Source organism: Hemitrygon akajei, chromosome 17 (assembly GCF_048418815.1).
Source record: "Hemitrygon akajei chromosome 17, sHemAka1.3, whole genome shotgun sequence".
Lineage (NCBI taxonomy): Eukaryota > Metazoa > Chordata > Chondrichthyes > Myliobatiformes > Dasyatidae > Hemitrygon > Hemitrygon akajei.
This window is the reverse complement of record NC_133140.1, coordinates 86,039,825-86,061,587: the sequence shown is the minus strand read 5'-3', so window position 1 is coordinate 86,061,587 and position 21,763 is coordinate 86,039,825. Positions and strand designations below refer to the sequence as shown.

The 21,763-nt window shown below is 46.0% G+C and overlaps 1 protein-coding gene across 2 annotated transcripts in view; it reads left to right on the top strand.

Annotated features, from left to right (window-relative positions):
* garre1 (granule associated Rac and RHOG effector 1) overlaps window positions 1–21,763 on the top strand; it is a 212,231-nt gene that overhangs the window by 174,379 nt on the left and 16,089 nt on the right. For both annotated transcript variants that reach the window (XM_073070469.1, XM_073070470.1), the window contains exons 5-9: window positions 5,340–5,435; window positions 10,143–10,304; window positions 17,232–17,387; window positions 19,065–19,162; window positions 21,298–21,423. In XM_073070469.1, coding sequence (XP_072926570.1) covers window positions 5,340–5,435; window positions 10,143–10,304; window positions 17,232–17,387; window positions 19,065–19,162; window positions 21,298–21,423 — 638 coding nt within the window. The remainder of the gene's footprint in view (window positions 1–5,339; window positions 5,436–10,142; window positions 10,305–17,231; window positions 17,388–19,064; window positions 19,163–21,297; window positions 21,424–21,763) is intronic.

The window sequence follows — 21,763 nt, the reverse complement described above, 5'->3', positions numbered from 1 at the left end:
CACCAGGAACATTTGAGAACAAGATTGACTGATGCCCATCTGGATAATGTCTTGCTCTTGGCATCAACAAGTCTGACACCTAATATTGAGAAGCTTTCAAACAACAAACAGCATCAAGTTTCACATTGATTTATCGACTGTTTGCATTAAAATTTTCTTTTTATTATACTTAATTTACCACCATTCAGTGCATCATGTTCATACGTTTTATGTTTGAAGATTCTTTGTGTCCTTTTAATAGATTCAAAAGATGCCTTGATTGAAATTGCAACTAAACTGAGTTCTTTGATTACTAATTGGCATCCTTGGTTAAGCACAGATGATTTTCTAGCATGTATTTAAATAGATAATTCCCATATTTCAGGTTTTTTTATGGCATTAATCTGGTCCACCGTCTGCTCATTAATGCACGATCCGGCCCACAGAGGCAAAAAGGTTGCTGACCCCTGTTCTAGAACGAAGGAGATGTCCTTTTTCAGAAAGCTGTCAGGATGAGGCTTTTCATTCTAGAATGAAGGAGATGTTCTCCTTTTTCAAAGAAAGGAGCTATCCTTCCTCCACCAACAACACTGCTCTCAACCAAATCTCTTCCATTTCACACATGTCTGCTCTTACCGCATCCTCCTGCCATGCTACCAGGGATAGGTTCCTCTTGTCCCCTCCTACCACCTCACCAGCCTCCATGTCCAGCGCATAATTCTCCGAAACTTCTGCCATCTTGAAATAGATCCCACCACCAAACACATCTTTCCCTCCCCTCTCCGCCCACTTTCTGCTTTCTGCAGGGATCACTCCCTACGCAACTTCCTTGTCCATCTGTCCTTCCCCACTAATCTCCCTTCTGGCATTTATCCTTGCAAGTGGAAAAAGTGCTACACCTGCCCCTATACCTTCTCCCTCACTAACATTCAGGGCCCCAAACAGTCCTTCCAGGTGAGGCAACACTTCATCTGTGAGTCTGTTGGAGTTAATTACTATGTTCGGTGCTCCTGGTGTGGTCTCTTATTGGTGAGACCCAGCAGAGATTGAGGGACCACTTCGCTGAGCATCTATGCACCCTCCACCAGAACAAGCGGGATCTCCCAGTGGCCACCCAGTTCCTATTTCCATTCCAACATGTTCATCCATGGCCTTCTCCACTGCCAATATAAGGGCACACTTAGGTTGGAGGAACAACAATATTCCGTTTGGATAGCCTCCAACCTGATGGCACGTACATCGATTTCTCAGTCTTCCAGAAATGCCTCCCCGACCCCCTTCACTGTTTCCCATCCCCTTGTCCCTCTCTCATGTAATCACATTGCTCGCCCATTGCCTCCCTCTGGTGCTCCTCTTCCTCCCCCCCCCCCCTCCTTTTTCTTTCTTCCATGGCCTTCTGTCTCTTTTGCCAATCAACTTCCTGACTCTTTGCTTCATCCTTCCCCCTCCAAGTTTCACCCATCACCTAGTGTTTCTCTCTCCCCTCCCCCACTTTTCAAATCTACTCAGCTTTTTTCTCCAGTCTGCCAAATAGTTTCAGCCCGAAATGTCGACTGTACTTTTTCCCATAGATGCACCCTCACCACTCCTCCTCCCCTCTCTCTCCTCCCCCTCCCTGCACCCCTATCTCCCCTCCCTCTCCCCTTGCCCCGTGCCCCCTCCCCTCCATTCTCTCCACCCTCCCTCCTCTCTCCCTCCACTTTCCCCTGTTCCCCTCTCTCCCTCTTCCCCTCCTCCTCCTTCATCCCCTCTCCTGCCTCCCTCTCCCTCTTCCCTCTCCCCTGTCCCCCTCCCTCCTCTTCCCCCTCCCCATGTCCCCCACTCCTCTCCCTTTTACCCACCTCCACCCCTTCCCTCCTCTCCCCCTCTCTCACACACATGCTTCCAACCACATTGCATCAGATGGTTTAATCTCTGCACTGAATTCTCGATGCCAGCATTACAGAGAGTAGTTTTATTTGTGCAGTGATGTAGAGAATAGGATTTAGAATTAGTTTATTATTGTCAGATTGAGATACAGTGAAAAGCTTGCCCTGCATTCAGTCCATGTAGATCACAGGGGTGGTACAGTAGTATAGAGACCAGAGATTGCAGTTCCGTTTTTACTGTTGTGTGGAAAGAGTTTGTACATTCTCTGTGTGACTGCATGGGGTTTTCTCTGGGTGCTGTGGATTTCTCCAGAGACCAAATGATCCGTAAGTTGAGGGCATGCCAGAAGCATGGTGACACGTACGGGCTGTCCCAGCACATCTTCAAACTCTGTTGACTTTGACACAAATGACACATATCACTGTATGTTTCAGTTGACAAATAAAGCTAATCTAGTTTAATATTACACATTGCACTGAGATAGACCAAAGTGAAAGAGTGCAGAATAAAGACCATAAGATTTAGGAGCAGAATTAGGCTGTTTGGCTCTTCGAGTCTGCTCCACCATTTCATCATGGCTGATCCAGTTTCCCTTCCAGCTCCAATCTCCTGCCTTCTTCCTGTGTCCCTTCATGCCCTGACTAATAAAGAACTTGTCAACCTCTGCCTTAAATATATCCAATGCCTTGGCATCCACAGCCAACAGTGGCAATGAATTCCACAGATTCACCACTATCTGGCTAAAGAAATTCCTCCTCATCTTCGTTCTGAATGGGTGACCCTCACAACACACGAAGTGGAACAGCTACAAAGAAAGTGCAGTGCAGCTGGACAATAGGTGCAAGGTCATAACGAGGTACTGTTTGACAAAGTGCCACAACAGTGGTCTGGGAACAGAACAAGGAGGAATATTACTAGTGTGGATTAAGTTTTGCTAGCCAACGGAAGACAGATAGTGGGTCATGAACACATTGGTGGTGACTAACTCAAGCTTTAGGGATGAGTGCTACAGCCTCCACTGCTCATAATCTGCTGATCACGAGGGCTGCTATAGCCACTTGCTGATGGTACAAAGGTAGGTGGGTTAGTGAATTGTGAGGAAGACGAAAGGACCCTGCAGAGGGATGTAGATAGGTTGAGTGAGTGGTTCAAATTTGACCGTTAGCATGTAATGAGGTAAGATATGAGGTTATCCACTTTAAGAATAAGAATGAGAAAGCAAGTTATTATTTGAACAGAGCAAGACCAAAGAAAGTTGTATTACGAAGGTGGCTGTGGACTCTGGCTTTACCTGTTACATGTACGTTAAATCATACAATGAAGTGCATTGTAAACATAAGAAATTCGGCAGGTGCTGGAAATCCAGCGCAACACACACAAGATGCTGGAGGAACTCAGCAGGTCAGGCAGCATCTATGGAGAGGAATAAACAGTCGAAGTTTTGGACTGGAAAGGAAGAGGTCAGAAGCCAGAATTAGAAGGTGGGGGGGGCGAGAGGAAGGAGGACAAGCTAGAAGGTGATACGTGAAGCCAGGTGGGCGAAGGACGGGGGTAGATGAAGTAAGAAGCTGGGTGGAAAATGCAAAGGGCTGGAGAGGAAAGAATCTTATATGCGAGGAGAGTAGATCATGGAAGAAAAGGAAGGAGGAAAGGCACCAGGTGCAGGTGATTGGAAGGTGAGGAAAATCAAAGAGGTAAGAGGTGGCCAGATTTGGGAATTGAAGAAGAGGGAAGGAGAGGGAGAAAATTTTTTCTGGAATTTGGAGATAACAGTGTTTATTCCATCAGGTTGGAGGCTACTCAGATGGATTATGAGGTTGAATGAGAATGGGTTCCAACCAGGGAATTGAAGTAGAGGAGGCCATGGATCGACTTGTCAGAATGGGAATGGGTCATTTGGGTCAACAACCAACATAGTCCAAGGACTACGTTGTGCTCTTGACCCAAATGCTGGGAGCAGCTGGCAAGTATCACCATGCTTCCGGCACCAACATAGCATGTCCACAACTCACTAACCCTAACCTGTACGTCTTTGGGAAGAAACTGGAACACACGGAGGAAACCCAGCAGTCATGGGGGGAATGGCCAAACTCCTTACACACAAAGGCGGGAATTAAATCGGAATTGCTGGTGCTGGCGCTGAACTCCAATGCCCTGAGCTGTAGTAGCGTTGTGCTAACTGCTGCACTGGTGCCCAAAGCTGCAGGAGTCCTGCTGAAGGGTCTCGGCTCGAAACAGCGACTATACTCTTTTCGTTAGGTGCTTCCTAGCCTGCTGAGTTCCTCCAGCATTTTGTATGTGTTGCTTGGATTTCCAGAATTTGCAGATTTTCTCTTGTTTGGATTTGAGAGGTTGTAATGTTGGGAAAGTGTGGGGTTTTTGTTCTTTAGAAAAGAGACAAAAAGTGAGCTGATAAAGATTGTGGATGGAATGGATGGAGTTAATACACAAAGAATGTCTCTACTGGTGGGAAAGCACAAAACCAGAGGCCATTAACGTAAGAGAGAAGTTGGCAAAGGCTTTTGCAAAGAACGAGTAGAATGTGGAACTTGCTGCCACAGGAAGTGGTTGAGATAAATAACTTCCAAGAGGAAACTGAGCATGTAGTCAAGAGAGCAGAGAATCAAGTGAGAGAGGTGGCGAGCTGTGAGGTGATAGGTGGGCTCGGGTGGACTCTGAAAAGAGCACTGACTATTTGGGCCGCTGATCTACATCACTTCTGCCTCTTCACTTTTATGGTCTGGGTGTTTTAAGTAGATATTTGGGTAATCCAAATTCAAGGTAAATTTATTATCCGAGAACATATACTACCCTGAGATTCATTTTCTTCCAGGCATTTACAGGAAAGTAAAGAAATACAGTAGAATTCATGAGAAACCACAGATAACCAATGACTAACAACAAATATGCAAAAGAAGATAAATTGTAATAATAAACATTTTTAAAAAAACAAACAATTCTAAGAACATGAGGTGTAGGTCCATGAAAGTGAGTCCATAGGTTGTGGAATCAGTTCAGAGTTGAGCTGAGTGACGTTATCTAGCTGGTTGAGGAGCCTGATGGTTATAGGGAAATAACTCTTCCTGAATCTGGTGGTATGGGACCTAAGGTTCCTGTACATCCTGTTCAATGGTAGTAGCAAGAAGATAGTGTGGCCTGGATGGTGAGGGTCCTTGATGATGGATGCTGCTTTCTTGTGGCATCCCTTCTTATAAATGTGCTCAGTGGTGGGGAGGGCCTTTCCTGTGATGGACTGGACTGCATCCATTTACTTTCTGTAGACGCTTCTGTTCCTGGACATTGATGTTTTCATGCAACACACACAAAACACTGGAGGAACTCAGCAGGCCAGGCAGAAACTATGGAAAAAAGTACAGTTGACCTTTTGGGCCAAAACACTTGGTGTTTTCTTACAAATTACATTTTTGGGGGGTTTTCCTGGTTGTCTGATTGATCCATAGCTGCTCACCTGCTCACTTGTTGTCTTACAGGCTTACAAAGTGGCTTTGGAAAGCCTGGGTCACTGTGAATACGCCATGAAGGCTGGATTCCACCTGAACCCAAAAGCCATTGAGGCTTCGTTACAGGTAAGTGCAAATTCCAGTCCCCTGACAGGTATTTCTTGGGTGATGGGCTGAAGTTGGCAGAACAAGTCCCAAGCAAATATTGATGCACTTTGAGCCCGGGAGTCAATTAACTTGAATTTGACTGTCAAGGAACTTTGCTCCAGTCAGACCTCTAGAGGTGATGAGAGAGAGTTGCACCCTTAACAACATGTTGTTGGAAATAGTTTATTATTGTCAGACCTACCGAGGTATAGTGGAAAACTTTGTGTTGCTGCTATCCATAAAGATCAATTCATTACAACAGTGCATTGAGGCAGTACAAGGAAAAACAATAACAGATGCAGAGCAACACACACAAAATGCAGGAGGATCTCAACAGCCCAAGCAGCATTGATGGAAAAAAGTACAGCCAATGTTTTGGGCCGAAACCTTTCTGCAGGACAGATGCAGAATTAAGTGTCACAGTCACAGAGAAATTACAGTCAGACAATAAGGTGTAAGCCCATAATGAGTTAGACTGTGAGCCAAGAGTCCATCTTTATCATACAAGAGGTCTGTTCAATTGCCTTATAAAGCACTAGTCTTATAATATTAAACTGTTAGTCCTGAAGAAGGGTCTTGGTCCAAAACATCTGGTTCATTTCCAGCACCTACTGAATTTCTTGTGTTTAGTCTTATGATATGACAAGTTGTCCTTGAGCCTGGTGGTATGTGTTCTCCAGTTTTTGTATTTTCTGGAACTCCCTCCCTAACAGCATTGTTGGCGTCATACCTCCAGGGCTGCAATGGTTCATGAGGCAGCCTGCCGCCACCTTTTTAAGGGCAACTAGAGAAGGCGCTGTGGGAGCGTAGCTGCTAGCATGACGCTATTAAAGCTCAGGGAGTTCCGGAGTATGGAGATCAATTCCAACACCGTCTGTAAGGAGTTTGTATGCCCCCCCCCCCCCATGGAATGCATGGGGTTCCTCTAGGTGCTGCGGTTTCCTCCCACAGTCCAGATACATAATTGGTCATTATAAATTGTCCTGTGATTAGTCTAGGGTTCAATCAGTGGGTTGCTGGGCAGCACAGCCTGCTGTATCTCTAAATAAATAAATTAAACACCTTCTGAAAGTTCAGGTACATCAGCAGCTTCCCCTCTATCGATTCTGGCAGTTGCATCCTGACAGAACTCAAGCAAATTTGTCAAATATGATTTACCTTTAATGAAATCATGTTGACTTAATTTGGTAACGTTAAATTTCATGGCTGTCTACTGCTTCTTTAAGTACAGTCTGGCTGATATTTACAGAAGCCAGTCATTTAGTGAAACTTAATGTAACTAATATAGTAAACATGAGATTCTGTAGATGCTGGAAATTCTGAGTAATGCACACAAAATACTGCAGCAATCCCTCCTCCTTCCCTTTCTTCTGTGGTCCACTGCCCTCTCCTGTTATATAGTACTATATTTCTTCTTATTTTTACTTATTTATTTGGAGATACAGCACAGAACAGGCCCTTCGGGCTCAACAAGCCGTGCTGCCCAGTAACTTAACCTATCTAACACTAGCCTAATCACAGGATAATTTACAGTGACCAATTAACCTACTAACCAGTACATCTTTGGACTGTGGGAGGAAACCCACACATTCATGGAAAGGACATAGTAGCTCCTTACATATGATATCAAATTTGAACTCCAATAACCTGAGCTGTAATAGCGCCTCGCTAACCACTATGCTACTGTGGTGCCCCTTCGCTGGCTCTTCTTTTGCCCTTTACCTCTTTCTCCTGTCAGCTCCAGCTTCTCATTTCACCCACTTCCCCCACCAACTCACTTGGTCTCACCTATCACCTGCCAGCTTGTACACCTCCCCTCTCCCACCTTCTTATTCTGGCTTCAGCCCCCTTTCCAGCACTAAAGGAGGGTCTCAGTCCAAAACGTGGACTGTTTATTCCCCTCCATAGATGCTGCCTGACTTTCTGAGTTCCTCCAGCACTTTGTGTGTGCAACTGATATAGTATCTTCTCTGCCACAAATATTATTAACTCGTCTCTAGTTTTACTGGGTGACGGGGTAGAGATATGTCTCTATCAAAGGAGGTGTAAGGCACTCCTTCTCTTTACTAACCTGCAGTTCACCCTTTGGCAAGGTGTCACACTTGCAAAACCCTTGATCAGGGTCACATGAAGATATCTCCCAACCATTCTGCTCTGCAATGTCTGCTCCCTGGACAATAAATAGGACTACACCCGACTACAACAAAATACTCGGTGGGAGTACAGAGTTTGCTCTGCGTACGTTTTTGCAGAGACATGGCTCACTGAGGGAATTTCAGGCACTGCCATTCAGTTAGACGGGCTCGCCTTGTTTCATGCGGACAAGGATACAGCTCTCGCGGTGGTGGTGTGTGTATTTACATCAACACAGAATGGTGCAAGAACTCTGTACTGGTTTCCAGATACTGCTCATCGCTAGTGGAGTTCATGGCTGTTAGATGCAGACCATTTTATTTGCCACGGGAATTCACCTCTGTCCTTATATTCGGTGTGTACATTCTCCCCAGCGCTAATGCTAAGGAGGCGCTCTGTGAACTGTACAGGGCTATTAGCAAACTGCAGAACGCACACCCTGATGGACTGTTTATTGTCGCCGGTGATTTTAACCACGCGAACCTTAAGTCAGTGCTCCCCAAATTCCATCATTATGTGGACCTTGCAACAAGGGGGGAGAACACGTTGGACCTAGTTTATACAAACATCCCCGACGTGTACCGGGTGGAGCCCCACCCCCACCTCAGTTACTCAGACCAATCTCTGTTACGCTAATCCCAGCATACAGACCACTGGCGTTCCACATACCATTCCAGACCAGTTCAGAAGCAGCTGCTGAGGTCCCGCGACTCCGCCATCAGAGCAGGCGACAAGGCAGCTCTAACAACGGCAAGGGCCAAACTGTCACAGGCCATCAGAGGGGCAAAGCGTGCACGTGCCCAGTGAATCCACAGCCACTTCCGGGACAGTGGCGACATGCGGCGCATGTGGAAGGGCATCCAGGACATTACCAATTACAGGACAACATCACCTGACTGTGCAGGTGATGCCTCCCTCCCAGGTGCGCTGTGTAACTTCTCTGCCCATTTTGAGGTGGAAAATGACATGGTGGCAAGGAAATCCACCCCCCCCCCCCCCCCCCCCACAAATGACCAGGTGCTGTGTCTCACCCTGGCTGATGTTAGAAAAACCCTGTACAGGGTCAACCCACAGAAGGCTGCTGGACCAGACAACATCCCTGGAAGAGTGCTCAGGGGATGTGCAGACCAGCTAGCAGATGTTCTCACTGACATCTTCAACATCTCCCTGAGTTACACCACTGTTCCACTGTTCCAACGTGCTTCAAGGCCGCCACCGTCGTTTCCGTGCCGAAGAAGTCTTCAGTGTCCTGCCTAAATGACTACCGTCCCATTGCACTTACATCCATCATCATGAAGTGTTTCGAGAGGCTCGTCATGAGGCATATCAAGACCCTGCTGCCCCCCTCACTGGACCCCCTGCAGTTTGCGTATCGTCCCAACCACTCAACAGAAGACACTATTGCCACCACCCTCCACCTGGCCCTAACCCACCTGGACAAAAAAGACACATACGTTCAGATGCTGTTCATAGACTTCAGTTCAGCATTCAACACAATCGTCCCTCAGAGACTGATTGAAAAGCTGAGCCTCTGCAACTGGATCCTAGACTTCCTGACTGGGAGACTTCAGTCGTTTTTACTCTGTACTGTACATAGCAGTTATGGTCGAAATGACAATAAAAGTGACTTGACTTGACTTGATATGGGAGCAGGTGGTGGGTGGTCGAATGAGCAGTTGGTGTAAATCACAAGTCCTGGTTATGCGACCACTGACTCCAGGCAATCTCTGAAGAGCATTGATAATGGCTAGGGTTGCCTATCTTGTTAAGACACTGCTGAGAAGGCAATGGCAAACCACTTCTGTAGAAAATTTTGCCAAGAACAATCATGGTCACAGACAGACCATGATCGTCCACGTTGTACGACATGACACATGATGATGATAGTTTAATGCTTTTTGTCTCCCTCTTTTGAACGTGGCTCAACTTTGTAGGAGAAATAGGGGTCCAAGAGATAAACTTAGAATTACTGTTCTGTGTAATTCTATCACAGAATCAAGCATAAATAGTGAGAAGAAGAATGAATAACGAGGTAGTGTTCATGGGCTGTTCATAAATCTGATGGTGGAGGGGAAGAATCTGTTCCTAAATCACTGAGTGTGGGTCATTAGGCTCCTGTACCTCCTCCCTGATGGTTGCAACAAAAAGAAGGCACGCCTCGGATGGTGAGGTTCCTCATTGGCAGATGCCACTGCCTTGAGGCACCATCTCTTGAAGGTGTCCTTGATGGTGAGGAGGATTGAGCCAGTGATAGAGTTGGCAGAGTCTGCAACCCTCTGCAGCCTCTTTGATGCTGCACTTGGAGTCTCTAGACCAGGTGGTGATGCAACTCTTCAGAATGCTCTCTACCATGCATCTGTAGAAATTTGCCAGAGTGTTTGTTGACAAACAAAATCTCCTCAATAATGTAGAGCCTTCTTTGTGATTACACCAATTTGTTATAATTGCCTAAAATGGGGTTAACAATCTTGGGTTTTGGATTGGGGTCTGGGAGACTTTGTAATGTATCTAGTGCTTTGAGTTCTTGTCACATTACGTCTCGTGTTTTCCCAGGGCTGCTGCAGCGAGGCTGAGGTGAAGCAAGCAGGAAGGAGACAGTATCCTGCCCAGCCATTACAGTGTGAACTCCCCACTGTACCTGTGCAGATCGGACCCCACTTCCTCAAAGGGGTCTCCTTCGGCGAGTCCGGAGCAGAGAATCTGAAGCTGAAGATGGTAGCTAATTCCTTAAAGATTAAATTTATTTTATTAAAAGATTAGGTTTATTTGTCAGATGTACATCCAAACACACAGTGAAATACACCATTTGCATTAATGACCAGTGCAATCTGAGGATGTGTTTCTGGCACCAACATAGCATGCCCACACTTACTAACCATAACCAGTACGTCTTTGGAATGTGGGAGGAAAATGGAGCACCTGGAGGAATTCATCGTGGTCACAAACTCCTTACAGGCAGCAGCAGGAATTGAACCCCAATTGCTGGTGCTGTAAAGTGTTGAACCAACCACTGTGTTACCGTACCCCATTCTGTTAAAGATCTGGAATGTTCTTTATTCTGCAGTAGGACTTTAACATGTCTCAATGCAGCAGTGCATCCTGAGTTAATACCAGTACTTGTGATCACCAGAGGTGATGAAGAGTTTAGCATTTGATTTGTGGTTACACAGTGATGGTGTTGAGCAGGATATTGCATTGCAATATACAGTCGGCCCTCCTCATCCGTGGATTCAACCAACGGCGGATCGGGAAAACCTGGAAGTTCTCTCTCCAGCACTTGTTGTTTGAGCATGTACATTTTTTCTTGTCATTTTTCCCTAAACAATACAGTATACAACTATTTACATAGCATTTACATTGTATTAGGTATTATAAGTACTCTAGAAATGAGTTAAAAGTACAGGCAGTCCCCGGGTTATGAATGAGTTCCATTCCTGAGTCCGTCTTTAAGTCGGATTTGAAGTCGGAACAGGTACAACTGGTATTATTTAGCGTCAGTTAGTCAAGCGTTTTACTTAGTATATAGTACATATTTTACCTTTCTATGCATATAACACACTTAAACATACGTATTTCAATAATTAAACCACTGCGTTGCTTAGTAATAATTGTAGCCTTCATCAGGGCAGGGCCTTTCACATGCTCCATTAAAATTGTTCCAATCGTTGACCGACTGTAGCCTAACACTTTTCCAATGACCGATGGCGTTTCACCTCTTTTCGATCAGTTCATTACTTGCACCTTATTTTTAATCGGGATCGTGATTATTTTCGTGAACAGAAACACTGCAGATTCAGAGGTCCTAATGTCCACCGTACTGAGACATGTTAAATAAGGGACTTGGGTATCCATGGGGGTTCTCGGAACCAATCCCCCGCAGATAAGGAGGACCGACTGTACACCTCAATAACTTTCTGCTCTATCAACGCCACTAACCTTCATGTCATCTGCAAACTTACTAACCCGCTATTCCCCTTCCTCATCCAGATTATTTACAAGAGTCACAAGGGTTTACAAGGGTTCCTAGAACAGATTCCTACAAAACGCCACTAGTCACTGATCTCCAGGGGGAGTACACTCCAGCTACTGCCACCCTCTGCCTTCTGTAGTGACCAAGTGTACCAAACCAAATGTATATGAGGCAGTTTTACTTATTTTGGGCAGTGTCTTATAAATGTTTGAGCCCAAAATCCATGAGATTACAAAGTCCCGAGATTTGCTTCCTGACAGTGACCTCTCTTGGGAAATGTGTTGAGATGATTTGTGAATTCCAGTGATGGAGGAAGGAAGGAGAAATCAGTGGCAGTTGGGGAGAATAAGAGTAATTTACCTTTTTTTAAACAGTAAGTTCAGTCTTCTGGAATTCACTGGAAGCAAATTCAGTATTTCCAAAAGGGAGCAACACACAGAAAATGCTGGAGGAACTCAGCAGGCCAGGCAGCATCCATGGAAAAAAGTATGGTCGATGTTTTAGGCCTCCTCCCCCCACCCCCACTGTACTAGAGCACGTTGTCTAGTTCCATGTGTTCCCACTAGTTTCCAACTCTGTCAGTAATGTAGTTTTTAAAAGCAGGTTTTTATAAGTGTGCTATTCAGAGACCTGTTTCTGGCTTAAGTTGCCTTGAGAGCATCAAGTCTGGGTGCATTGCTCAGATTTCCAGCATCTGCAGATTTTCTCTTGTTTCTAATTCCAAAAGGGAGTTGGATAAATAACGGGAATAAGGAAAATCTACAGGCAGGAGAATGCTGGGCGGCAGAGTAGCATAGTGGTTAGCATAACACTTTTGTATGTCCTTCCCTTGACCACATGGGTTTCCTTGGGGAGCTCCAATTTCCTTCGACATTGCAAAGATATACAGGTTAGGGTTAGTAAATTGTGGGCATGCTATGGAGGCGCTGGAATCATGGCAACACTTACGTGCTGACCCCAGCACATCCTCGGACTGTTTTTGGTCGTTGAAGCAAACAACACATTTCATTGTACATGTGACAAGTAAAGCTAATCTGATCCCTCTGATCAGGTCCTTTGAAAAGCTGGCATGGACACTATGTCCTGAATATCCACCTTTAACGTTCAGAGAACAAAGGGTTTGTGTGAAACAGGTCCTGTTTAGTTGGAACTGGTTCAACTGCAGAGGAATTAAAATGGAAAATATCAGTTTAAAATAGAGTGATTTCCCTGTGAGAGAGCATGGGAAGAAAAATTCTGGGGAACAGCAGTGTAATTGAATGGAACAAGGATGAATTACTACTGGTGCTTGACAGATCCTGGGGACATTTGAGGTCATCCTTGGATTGCTTGTGATTATTGGTGACCAGAGTTCTTGGAGAAAACCCTTGTGGTCAAGGGGAGAATGTATAACTCCTTACGAACAGTGGTGGGAATTGAACCCTGATCACTGGTGCTGTAAAGCATTACACTGACCACTACGTTACCATACCACCCCACTATGCTACCATGCCCCTTTCCCCACTATGTTGTCTAGTTCCCCGTGTTTCCACTAGTTTCCAACTCTGTCAGCAACGTAATTTTTAAAAGCAGGTTTCTATAAATGTGCTCTTCAGAAACCCTTGAGACCATCGGAAAACTGATGTGTTACATAACCTACATACTGAAGGAGCCAAGTTATGTTTGTGTTGCTTAATCCAAGGTGAGAGTGGATATACGGCACAAAACACACAGGAGGCAGCTAAGCATGAGTGTGTGTGATAATAAAACCATAAGACATAGGAGCAGAATTAGGCCATTCAACCCACTGAGTCTTCTCTGCCATTCAGTCATGGCTGATTTATTATCTTTCTCAACCCCATTCTCCTGCCTTCTCCCTGTAACCTTTTGCACCCTGACTAATCAAGAACCTATCAAACTCTGCTTTAAATATACTCTATGACTTGGCCTCCACAGCTGTCCATGGCAATGAATTCCACAGATTCACCGCCCTCCAACTAAAGAAAATCCTCCTCATCTCTGTTGTACATGGACATCCCTCTATTCTGAGGCTGTGCCCTCCAATCCTAGACTCCCCATTATAGGAAACATCCTCTCCACTTCCACTCTATCTAGGTCTTTGAATATTCGATAGGTTACAGTGAGACCCCCCCCCCCCCCCTTCATTCTTCGAAACTCCAGTGAGTACAGGTCAAGAGCCATCAAACACTCCTCATATGTTAACCCTTTCTGGAATAATTCTTGTGAACCTCCTTTAGACAAAGGATCTATATATGATGAATAAACTCTTCTCAGGCTTCCATCCAGGTACATCTATCAATTTCAATTGATGTTTCACTGGAAGACTCTGCCATCTCCATCAGGGATGATGCCTAGGCATGTTCAGTCTGGTGGTATTTATACCCCTGTTGACTGTACCTCCTGATAAGTTAGTCCTCGTCCAATCTGGTTTCCATTGTCCCACTGTGTTTGCAATCAAATTCCAGTTAGTGCTAGACCTTCATCTTTGTTAAAATTCTTTTCCTATAGTTTCAATGGCTTCCTTCACCAGGCGGTCCCAAAAGCCAGTGGTGCAGCAGAGTAGTTTTGTGCTGACGGGGGTATAAATATCACCAGACTAGACATACCCATATATCATCCCTGATGAAGATGGCAGAGTTTGTCATCGAAATGTTGGTACCCAGCTGGAAGCCTGAGAAGAGTTTATTCTTCCTTTGGACACTCTCCAATGCTAGCACATCTTTTCTTAGGTAAGAGGCCCAAAACTGTTCACAGTACTCCAAGTGTGGTCTGGCCAATGTCTTACAAAGCCTCAGTATTAAATCCTTACTTTTATATTCTAGTCCCCACAAAATGAAAGCTAACATTGCATCTGCCTTCCTCACCACTGACTCAACCTGCAAGTTAACAGGTGTAGACTGGTCAGTGAGGAGATGGGTCAGTGATGGTGTAGACTGGTCAGTGAAGAGATGGGTCAGTGATGGTGTAGACTGGGGGGTGGGGAGATGGGTCAGTGATGGTGTAGAGACTGTTGGGTGAGGAGATGGGTCAGTGATGGTGTAGAGACTGTTGGGTGGGGAGATGGGTCAGTGATGGTATAGAGACTGTTGGGTGAGGAGATGGGTCAGTGATGGTGTAGAGACTGTTGGGTGAGGAGATTGGTCAGTGATGGTGTAGAGACTGTTGGGTGAGGAGATTGGTCAGTGATGGTGTAAAGACTGTTGGGTGAGCAGATGGGTCAGTGATGGTGTAGACTGGTCAGTGAGGAGATGGGTCAGTGACGGGGTAGACTGGTCAGTGAGGAGATGGGTCAGTGACGGTGTAGACTGGTCAGTGAGGAGATGGGTCAGTGATGGTGTAGACTGGTCAGTGAAGAGATGGGTCAGTGATGGTGTAGACTGTTGGGTGAGGAGATGGGTCAGTGATGGTGTAGACTGGTCAGTGAGGAGATGGGTCAGTGATGGTGTAGACTGGTCAGTGAGGAGATGGATCAGTGATGGTGTAGGCTGTTGGGTGAGGAGTTGGGTCAGTGATGGTGTAGAGACTGTTGGGTGAAGAGATGGGTCAGTGATGGTGTAGAGACTGTTGGGTGGGGAGATGGGTCAGTGATGGTATAGAGACTGTTGGGTGAGGAGATGGGTCAGTGATGGTGTAGAGACTGTTGGGTGAGGAGATTGGTCAGTGATGGTGTAGAGACTGTTGGGTGAGGAGATTGGTCAGTGATGGTGTAAAGACTGTTGGGTGAGCAGATGGGTCAGTGATGGTGTAGACTGGTCAGTGAGGAGATGGGTCAGTGACGGGGTAGACTGGTCAGTGAGGAGATGGGTCAGTGACGGTGTAGACTGGTCAGTGAGGAGATGGGTCAGTGATGGTGTAGACTGGTCAGTGAAGAGATGGGTCAGTGATGGTGTAGACTGTTGGGTGAGGAGATGGGTCAGTGATGGTGTAGACTGGTCAGTGAGGAGATGGGTCAGTGATGGTGTAGACTGGTCAGTGAGGAGATGGATCAGTGATGGTGTAGGCTGTTGGGTGAGGAGTTGGGTCAGTGATGGTGTAGAGACTGTTGGGTGAGGAGATGGGTCAGTGATGGTGTAGAGACTGTTGGGTGAGGAGATGGGTCAGTGATGGTGTAGAGACTGTTGGGTGAGGAGATGGGTCAGTGATGGTATAGACCAGGGGTGTCAAACTCATTTTAGGTCACGGGCCGGATTGAGCAAAATGCAGCTTCATGCGGGCCGGATCAGTCAGACGCGTGCGAACGCAGCTTTCGTTGCCTCTGTTTTTTCAGCCTGCTCTCATGTGTCTCAGTCTCTGCTATAACTACAAAGTGTTTCACTTTACAAATTCCGTTTCTTATGAAGAAGACTGCCGAATAAACACTAAAAACCCTGAAAACCTGGTACCTGAATAAACTCAGCATTAGCCTTATCATACGCCATAGGCGCTTCAATTACTGGGGCCAGTTTTAATAGTAATTAGATATTATCTCGCGGGCCAAAGATAATTCCACCACGGGCCGGATTTGGCCCGCGGGCCTTGAGTTTGACATATATGGTGTAGACTGTTGGGTGAGGAGATGGGTCAGTGATGGTGTAGACTGGTCAGTGAAGAGATGGGTCAGTGATGGTGTAGACTGTTGGGTGAGGAGATGGGTCAGTGATGGTGTAGAGACTGTTGGGTAAGGAGATGGATCAGTGATGGTGTAGGCTGTTGGGTGAGGAGATGGGTCAGTGATGGTGTAGAGACTGTTGGGTGAGGAGATGGGTCAGTGACGGTGTAGAGACTGTTGGGTGAGGAGATGGGTCAGTGATGGTGTAGACTGGTCAGTGAAGAGATGGGTCAGTGATGGTGTAGGCTGTTGGGTGAGGAGATGGGTCAGTGATGGTGTAGAGACTGTTGGGTGAGGAGATGGGTCAGTAATGGTGTAGAGACTGTTGGGTGAGGAGATGGGTCAGTGATGGTGTAAAGACTGTTGGGTGGGGAGATGGGTCAGTGATGGTGTAGACTGGTCAGTGAAGAGATGGGTCAGTGATGGTGTAGACTGTTGGGTGAGGAGATGGGTCAGTGATGGTGTAGAGACTGTTGGGTAAGGAGATGGATCAGTGATGGTGTAGGCTGTTGGGTGAGGAGATGGATCAGTGATGGTGTAGGCTGTTGGGTGAGGAGATGGGTCAGTGATGGTGTAGAGACTGTTGGGTGAGGAGATGGGTCAGTGATGGTGTAGAGACTGTTGGGTGAGGAGATGGGTCAGTGATGGTGTAAAGACTGTTGGGTGGGGAGATGGGTCAGTGATGGTGTAGAGACTGTTGGGTGAGGAGATGGGTCAGTGATGGTGTAGAGACTGTTGGGTGGGGAGATGGGTCAATGATGGTGTAGAGACTGTTGGGTGAGGAGATGGGTCAGTGATGGTGTGTACTGTTGGGTGAGGAGATGGGTCAGTGATGGTGTAGAGACTGCTGGGTGGGGAGATGGATCAGTGATGGTGTAAACTGTTGGGTGAGGAGATGGAGTAATCATGGTGTAGACTTGTGGAGAGAGGTGGTGGATGAGGGTATTTCATTGTTGAGTTGGTGCCAACAATTTTTTCAAACAGGTTCTTTTCTGACTGCAGATGGGTGTTGAAGGGTGGTTTGTTCTGATTGATTGGTTGGTGGGTAAGACTAACATGTTCTTTGGTATATCTCCCATCATAGCAAGCAATGGTGCAGCTCATCAAGGAGGCAGCTGGGCAGAACGAGATCTCCCCACGTGATGAGTCCCCGACAGAAATCCTCAATCAGGTCTGTCCATCAACCTGGCGTGGTGCTTGCAAGACGGCTGTGCAACTGCTGTTCGGACAGGCTGGGCTGGTAAGTGACTTCAGCACTGACATAGGGATGGAGTAGGGATGGAGTGGGTTCCTCAGAGTGACTGTGGACTCAGGTTCAGACTCCGCAGCTCCTGATCTCAGCTGGGTTTCAGTGGAGATGTTCCTCCAATGGGGAGAGATTGCAGACATCCTGTGACCTGTCAAATTCACTCCCAACACCCAGTTATTGCACCTAGTTGGATTCTGATTAGTGGAAGCCTTGGGAACAATTACTCCACTCTGTTAATGTTGGGGAATGTGGATCAGTCCCTCTCTCACCCTCCTACTGCTTTGTACACAGATCAGTATTTTGTTGTTACAAGTGATGCTTGTTTATGTCTCCCTATTCCTGATCTCCTGCGGAGTACTCCAGAGTCCGGAAGGAGATGCTCATTGCCTTCTTGGCTGTGTCCTGATGCTGTACCACCAGCCTTTGGTCAGCATGCTGGCTGAGCCAGTCTATCCTAGTGTGAAATTACTATTTAGTGCAGGGACAACCTGTATCTTGTTCAGGTGGTTGGGCCAGGTTTAGAGATGTCCTCCAACATCATGTTTTTAATACCTTGGGGGTCTCTGAATCAGGGGTCAGGAATGGACAATTGTTCCACCATCGCTGGTGCCTCTCAAAGTATTCAGGACAAAGTGAGCCTCCTCTCCCCACTTACTGACCCAATGGTTTTGCCAGTACAATGTCTCTTTTAGATGTTTTAGATGTCTCTATGATGTTGAAGAATAAACATTAAGCAGTCAAGGTAACACACATATAATGCTGGGGAAATTCAGCAGGTCAGGCAGCATCTATGAAAGTGAATAAACAGTCAACGTTTTGGGCCAAAACCCTTCATCAGGGCTGAAAAGGAAGAGGAAAGTTGCCAGAATAAGAAAGTGGGGGAGAGGAAGGAAGATAAACTAGCAGGTAATAGGTGAGGCCTGGTGGGTGGGGAGGGGTGTTTAAGTAAAAAGCTTGAAGCTGATAGGTTGAAAGGGATAAGGGCTGAAGAAGAAGGAATCTGGTAGGAGAGGAGTTTGGACCATGGGAGAAAGGGAAGGAGGGAAGGCATCTTGGGGAGGTGAAAAGCAGGTGAGAAGAGGTAAGAGGGAAAGGAGAGGAAAAAATTGAACTGAATGGAATTGACTTTATTTGTTACGTCCTTACATACATGAAAAGTAGAAATCTTTACGTCTGTAATGTGCAATGGGCAATTTATAGTAATTTATAATAAATAGTATGTAGAACAGGGACAGTCAATATAGAGGAATGGCAGAAGAGGAAGGAAGCTATGGACAGACATGTCAGCAAAGGAGTGAGGATTGGAATTAAAGTAGTTGGCCACCAGAAAATTCTGCTTTTGGCAGATGAAGTGGAGGTGCTCCACAAAACAGCCCCTCAATTTACTTTGGCCACATTGAGAGCACTAGTTACAGTAGGCAACCCCAATAGATTCTCAGGCAAAGTGTTGACTCACCTGGAAGAACTGTTCTGGGGTGAAATTGGTGGGGTCAAGGTGTTGGTGGGAAACTCACGTAGGGAAACTCATATATGTGCATGAGTTAGTCAGAAATAGAAACACTCAGCAGGTTATGCAACTGTCAAAAGAGAAACAGGCCAGTGTTTCTGGACTTTTACCAGAAGGAGGTGATGCTGGAGTGAACACTCACCATCTTCTTTAACCTTCAGGTGGTGGTGGACACGGCACAGATTGAGAACAAGGAAGCTTACGCTCCACAGATCAGCCTGGAGGGTTCCAGGATCGTGGTTCAGGTACCTTCTACGTGGTAAGTACCCCTGTTCCTCTAACAACACTGTGCTGTCCAGTGCGATCTATCTGTCTCATGTGAACAGAGAGCCTTGTGGGGAGGAGGATCTGGGTTATTCCCTGGCTGTGTTCAGAACACGTCAGCCACAGTTTCTTGTGAACTCTTACTCACGTCTTTGCCCAGATAGTGATAGTAAGAAATCAGTGTTTTGTGTAGTCACTGGAGTTTAGAAGAATGCGTCTGGGGGGTGGTGGGATCTCATTGAAACGTATTGAATACTGAAAGGCCTAGTAGGGTTGATGCGAGAGAATATTTCCTATAATGGGGGAATTTAGGACCAGAGGGCACAGCTTCAGAATAGAAGAATATCCCTTTAGAACAGAGAAGATAAGGAATTTCTTTAGCCAGAGGGTAGTGAATCTGAGGAAGTCATTGCCACAGTCAACAGTGGAGGCCAAGTCATTGGGTAAAGCTGAAGGTTTACCCAATATTTACAGTGGAGTTTGATAGGTTTTTGATTCGTCAGGGTATCATGGTTAAGAGGATAAGGCAAGAGAATAGGGTTGACAGGGATAATAAATGGTGGCATGGTGTAGCAGACTCGATGGGCTGAATGGTTTAATTCTGCCCCTATGTCTTATAGTCTTATGGAATCACTGAATTGTTTCAGTTTAAATAGCTCACTGTGCTTAAGGTGATTTTATTTAAGCTGCTGTATTTTAAGTGTCTTACTGTAATTTTCAATAGGGTTGAAACTATCAAGTATTTTCTTTCTCTTCTGCTGCTTTCTGTGAGGAGAACATTAAGGCATCCTGGTGGTTAAGGGAGCTGCTTGGGGATGGTGGGTCATTGGGTGGAAGATAAAATAAATCACAGTCATGTCCACGCTCAAACTGTTGGAGGAACACAGTGGATCAGGCAGCATCTGAGGAGGGAAATGGACAGTGTTGTGACTCTTCATCAGGACTGGAAGTTAATTCCCCTCTTTCTTTCCAGTCCAGAGAGCCTTGACCAGAAATACCAACTGTCCATTTCCTGACCTGCTGAGTTCCTCCAGCATTTTGTGTGTGTTGCTCCAGATTTCCAGCATCTGCAGGATCCCCGTGTCTACAGTAACATCCCCATTCCCAGACTGAGCTGGGATCGACTTGATGGGCTCAGTACCTTCAGAATCAGAATGAGGTTTAATATCACTGGCGTATTTCAGGAAATGTGTTGTTTTGTGGCAGCAGTACATTGCAATACATCATAATAAAAAGTTATAAATTACAATAAGAAATATATACTGTATAAAAGGTTAAGTAAGTAATGTAATGCGAGAGGACATGATTTGAGAGTTAGGGGGCAAAAGTTTAAGGGAAACACGAGGAGGTATTTCTTTACTCAGAGAGTGATAGCTGTGTGGAATGAGCTTCCTGTAGAAGTAGTAGAGGCCAGTTCAGTTGTGTCATTTAAGGGAAAATTGGATAGGTATATGGACAGGAAAGGAGTGGAGGGTTATGGGCTGAGTGCGGGTAGGTGGGACTAGGTGAGATTAAGAGTTCGGCACGGACTAGGAGGGCCGGAATGGCCTGTTTCCGTGCTGTGATTGTTATATGGTTATATGGTTAAAAGAGAGGAAAAAAACATAGTGAGGTAATGTTCATGGGTTCATTGTCCATTCAGAAATCTGACGGTAGAGGGGAAGAAGCCGTTCCAGAAATGTTGCGCGTGTGTCTTCAGGCTCCTGTACCACCTCCTTGACGATAGCAATGAGAAGAGGGCAAGTTCTGAGTGTTGGGGGTCCTTAATGATGGATGCATTGCCTTTTGAAGCTGTCCTCGATGTTGGAGAGGCTCGTGCTCATGATGAAGCCGGCTGAGTTTACAACTTTTTGCAGCTTTTTCTGATTCTGTGCAGTGGCCCCTCCCCCTCCATACCAGATGATGACGCACCCGGTTAGAATTCTCTCCTCGATACACCTGTAGGAATTTGCAAAAGTCTTTGGTGACATAACAAGATTCTCTTTGTACATTTTATGGATCATTGTATGGAAATTAAAGTTAAACTTTGGGTTGAGTTGGAGATGGTGAGGAAAGGGTGGATGTGGAGGAGAGAAGTCTCTGTGTCCCTCACCTTACTGAAGTATTTTCTTTTCAAACTGTTCTGTCAAGGTGCCTGAAGGAGGATCCTGCCACCATGTCTCTGCTGCAGAGGTGCCTGGATCCGGAGAAAACACTAGGACTGGTGGATGTGTTGTACACGGCCGTTTTCGACCTTTCCAAGTGGAAAGAGCGAAGGTACAGGACTGGACACATTCTGCAGATAGAACACATGAAGCTTCAGGAGTTGTTAACACCTTGTGTGCATTCCTTTGCTCAACCTCACACACCCAAACTTGGTGTTTAGAACAGTAATAGCACAGTACTGGCCCCTCACCCCACACTGTTTTAACAACCATTTAAACTACTCTAAGATCAATCTAACCCTTCCCTCCTACATATCCCTTCATTCATCTACCACGTGGCTATCTGAGTTTCTTAAATGTCCATAATGTATCTGCTTCTACCACCACCCTTGGCAGCATGAAAGACATCCACTCCCTAAACTTTCTTCTACTGGCCAAAAAAGATGTGTCCC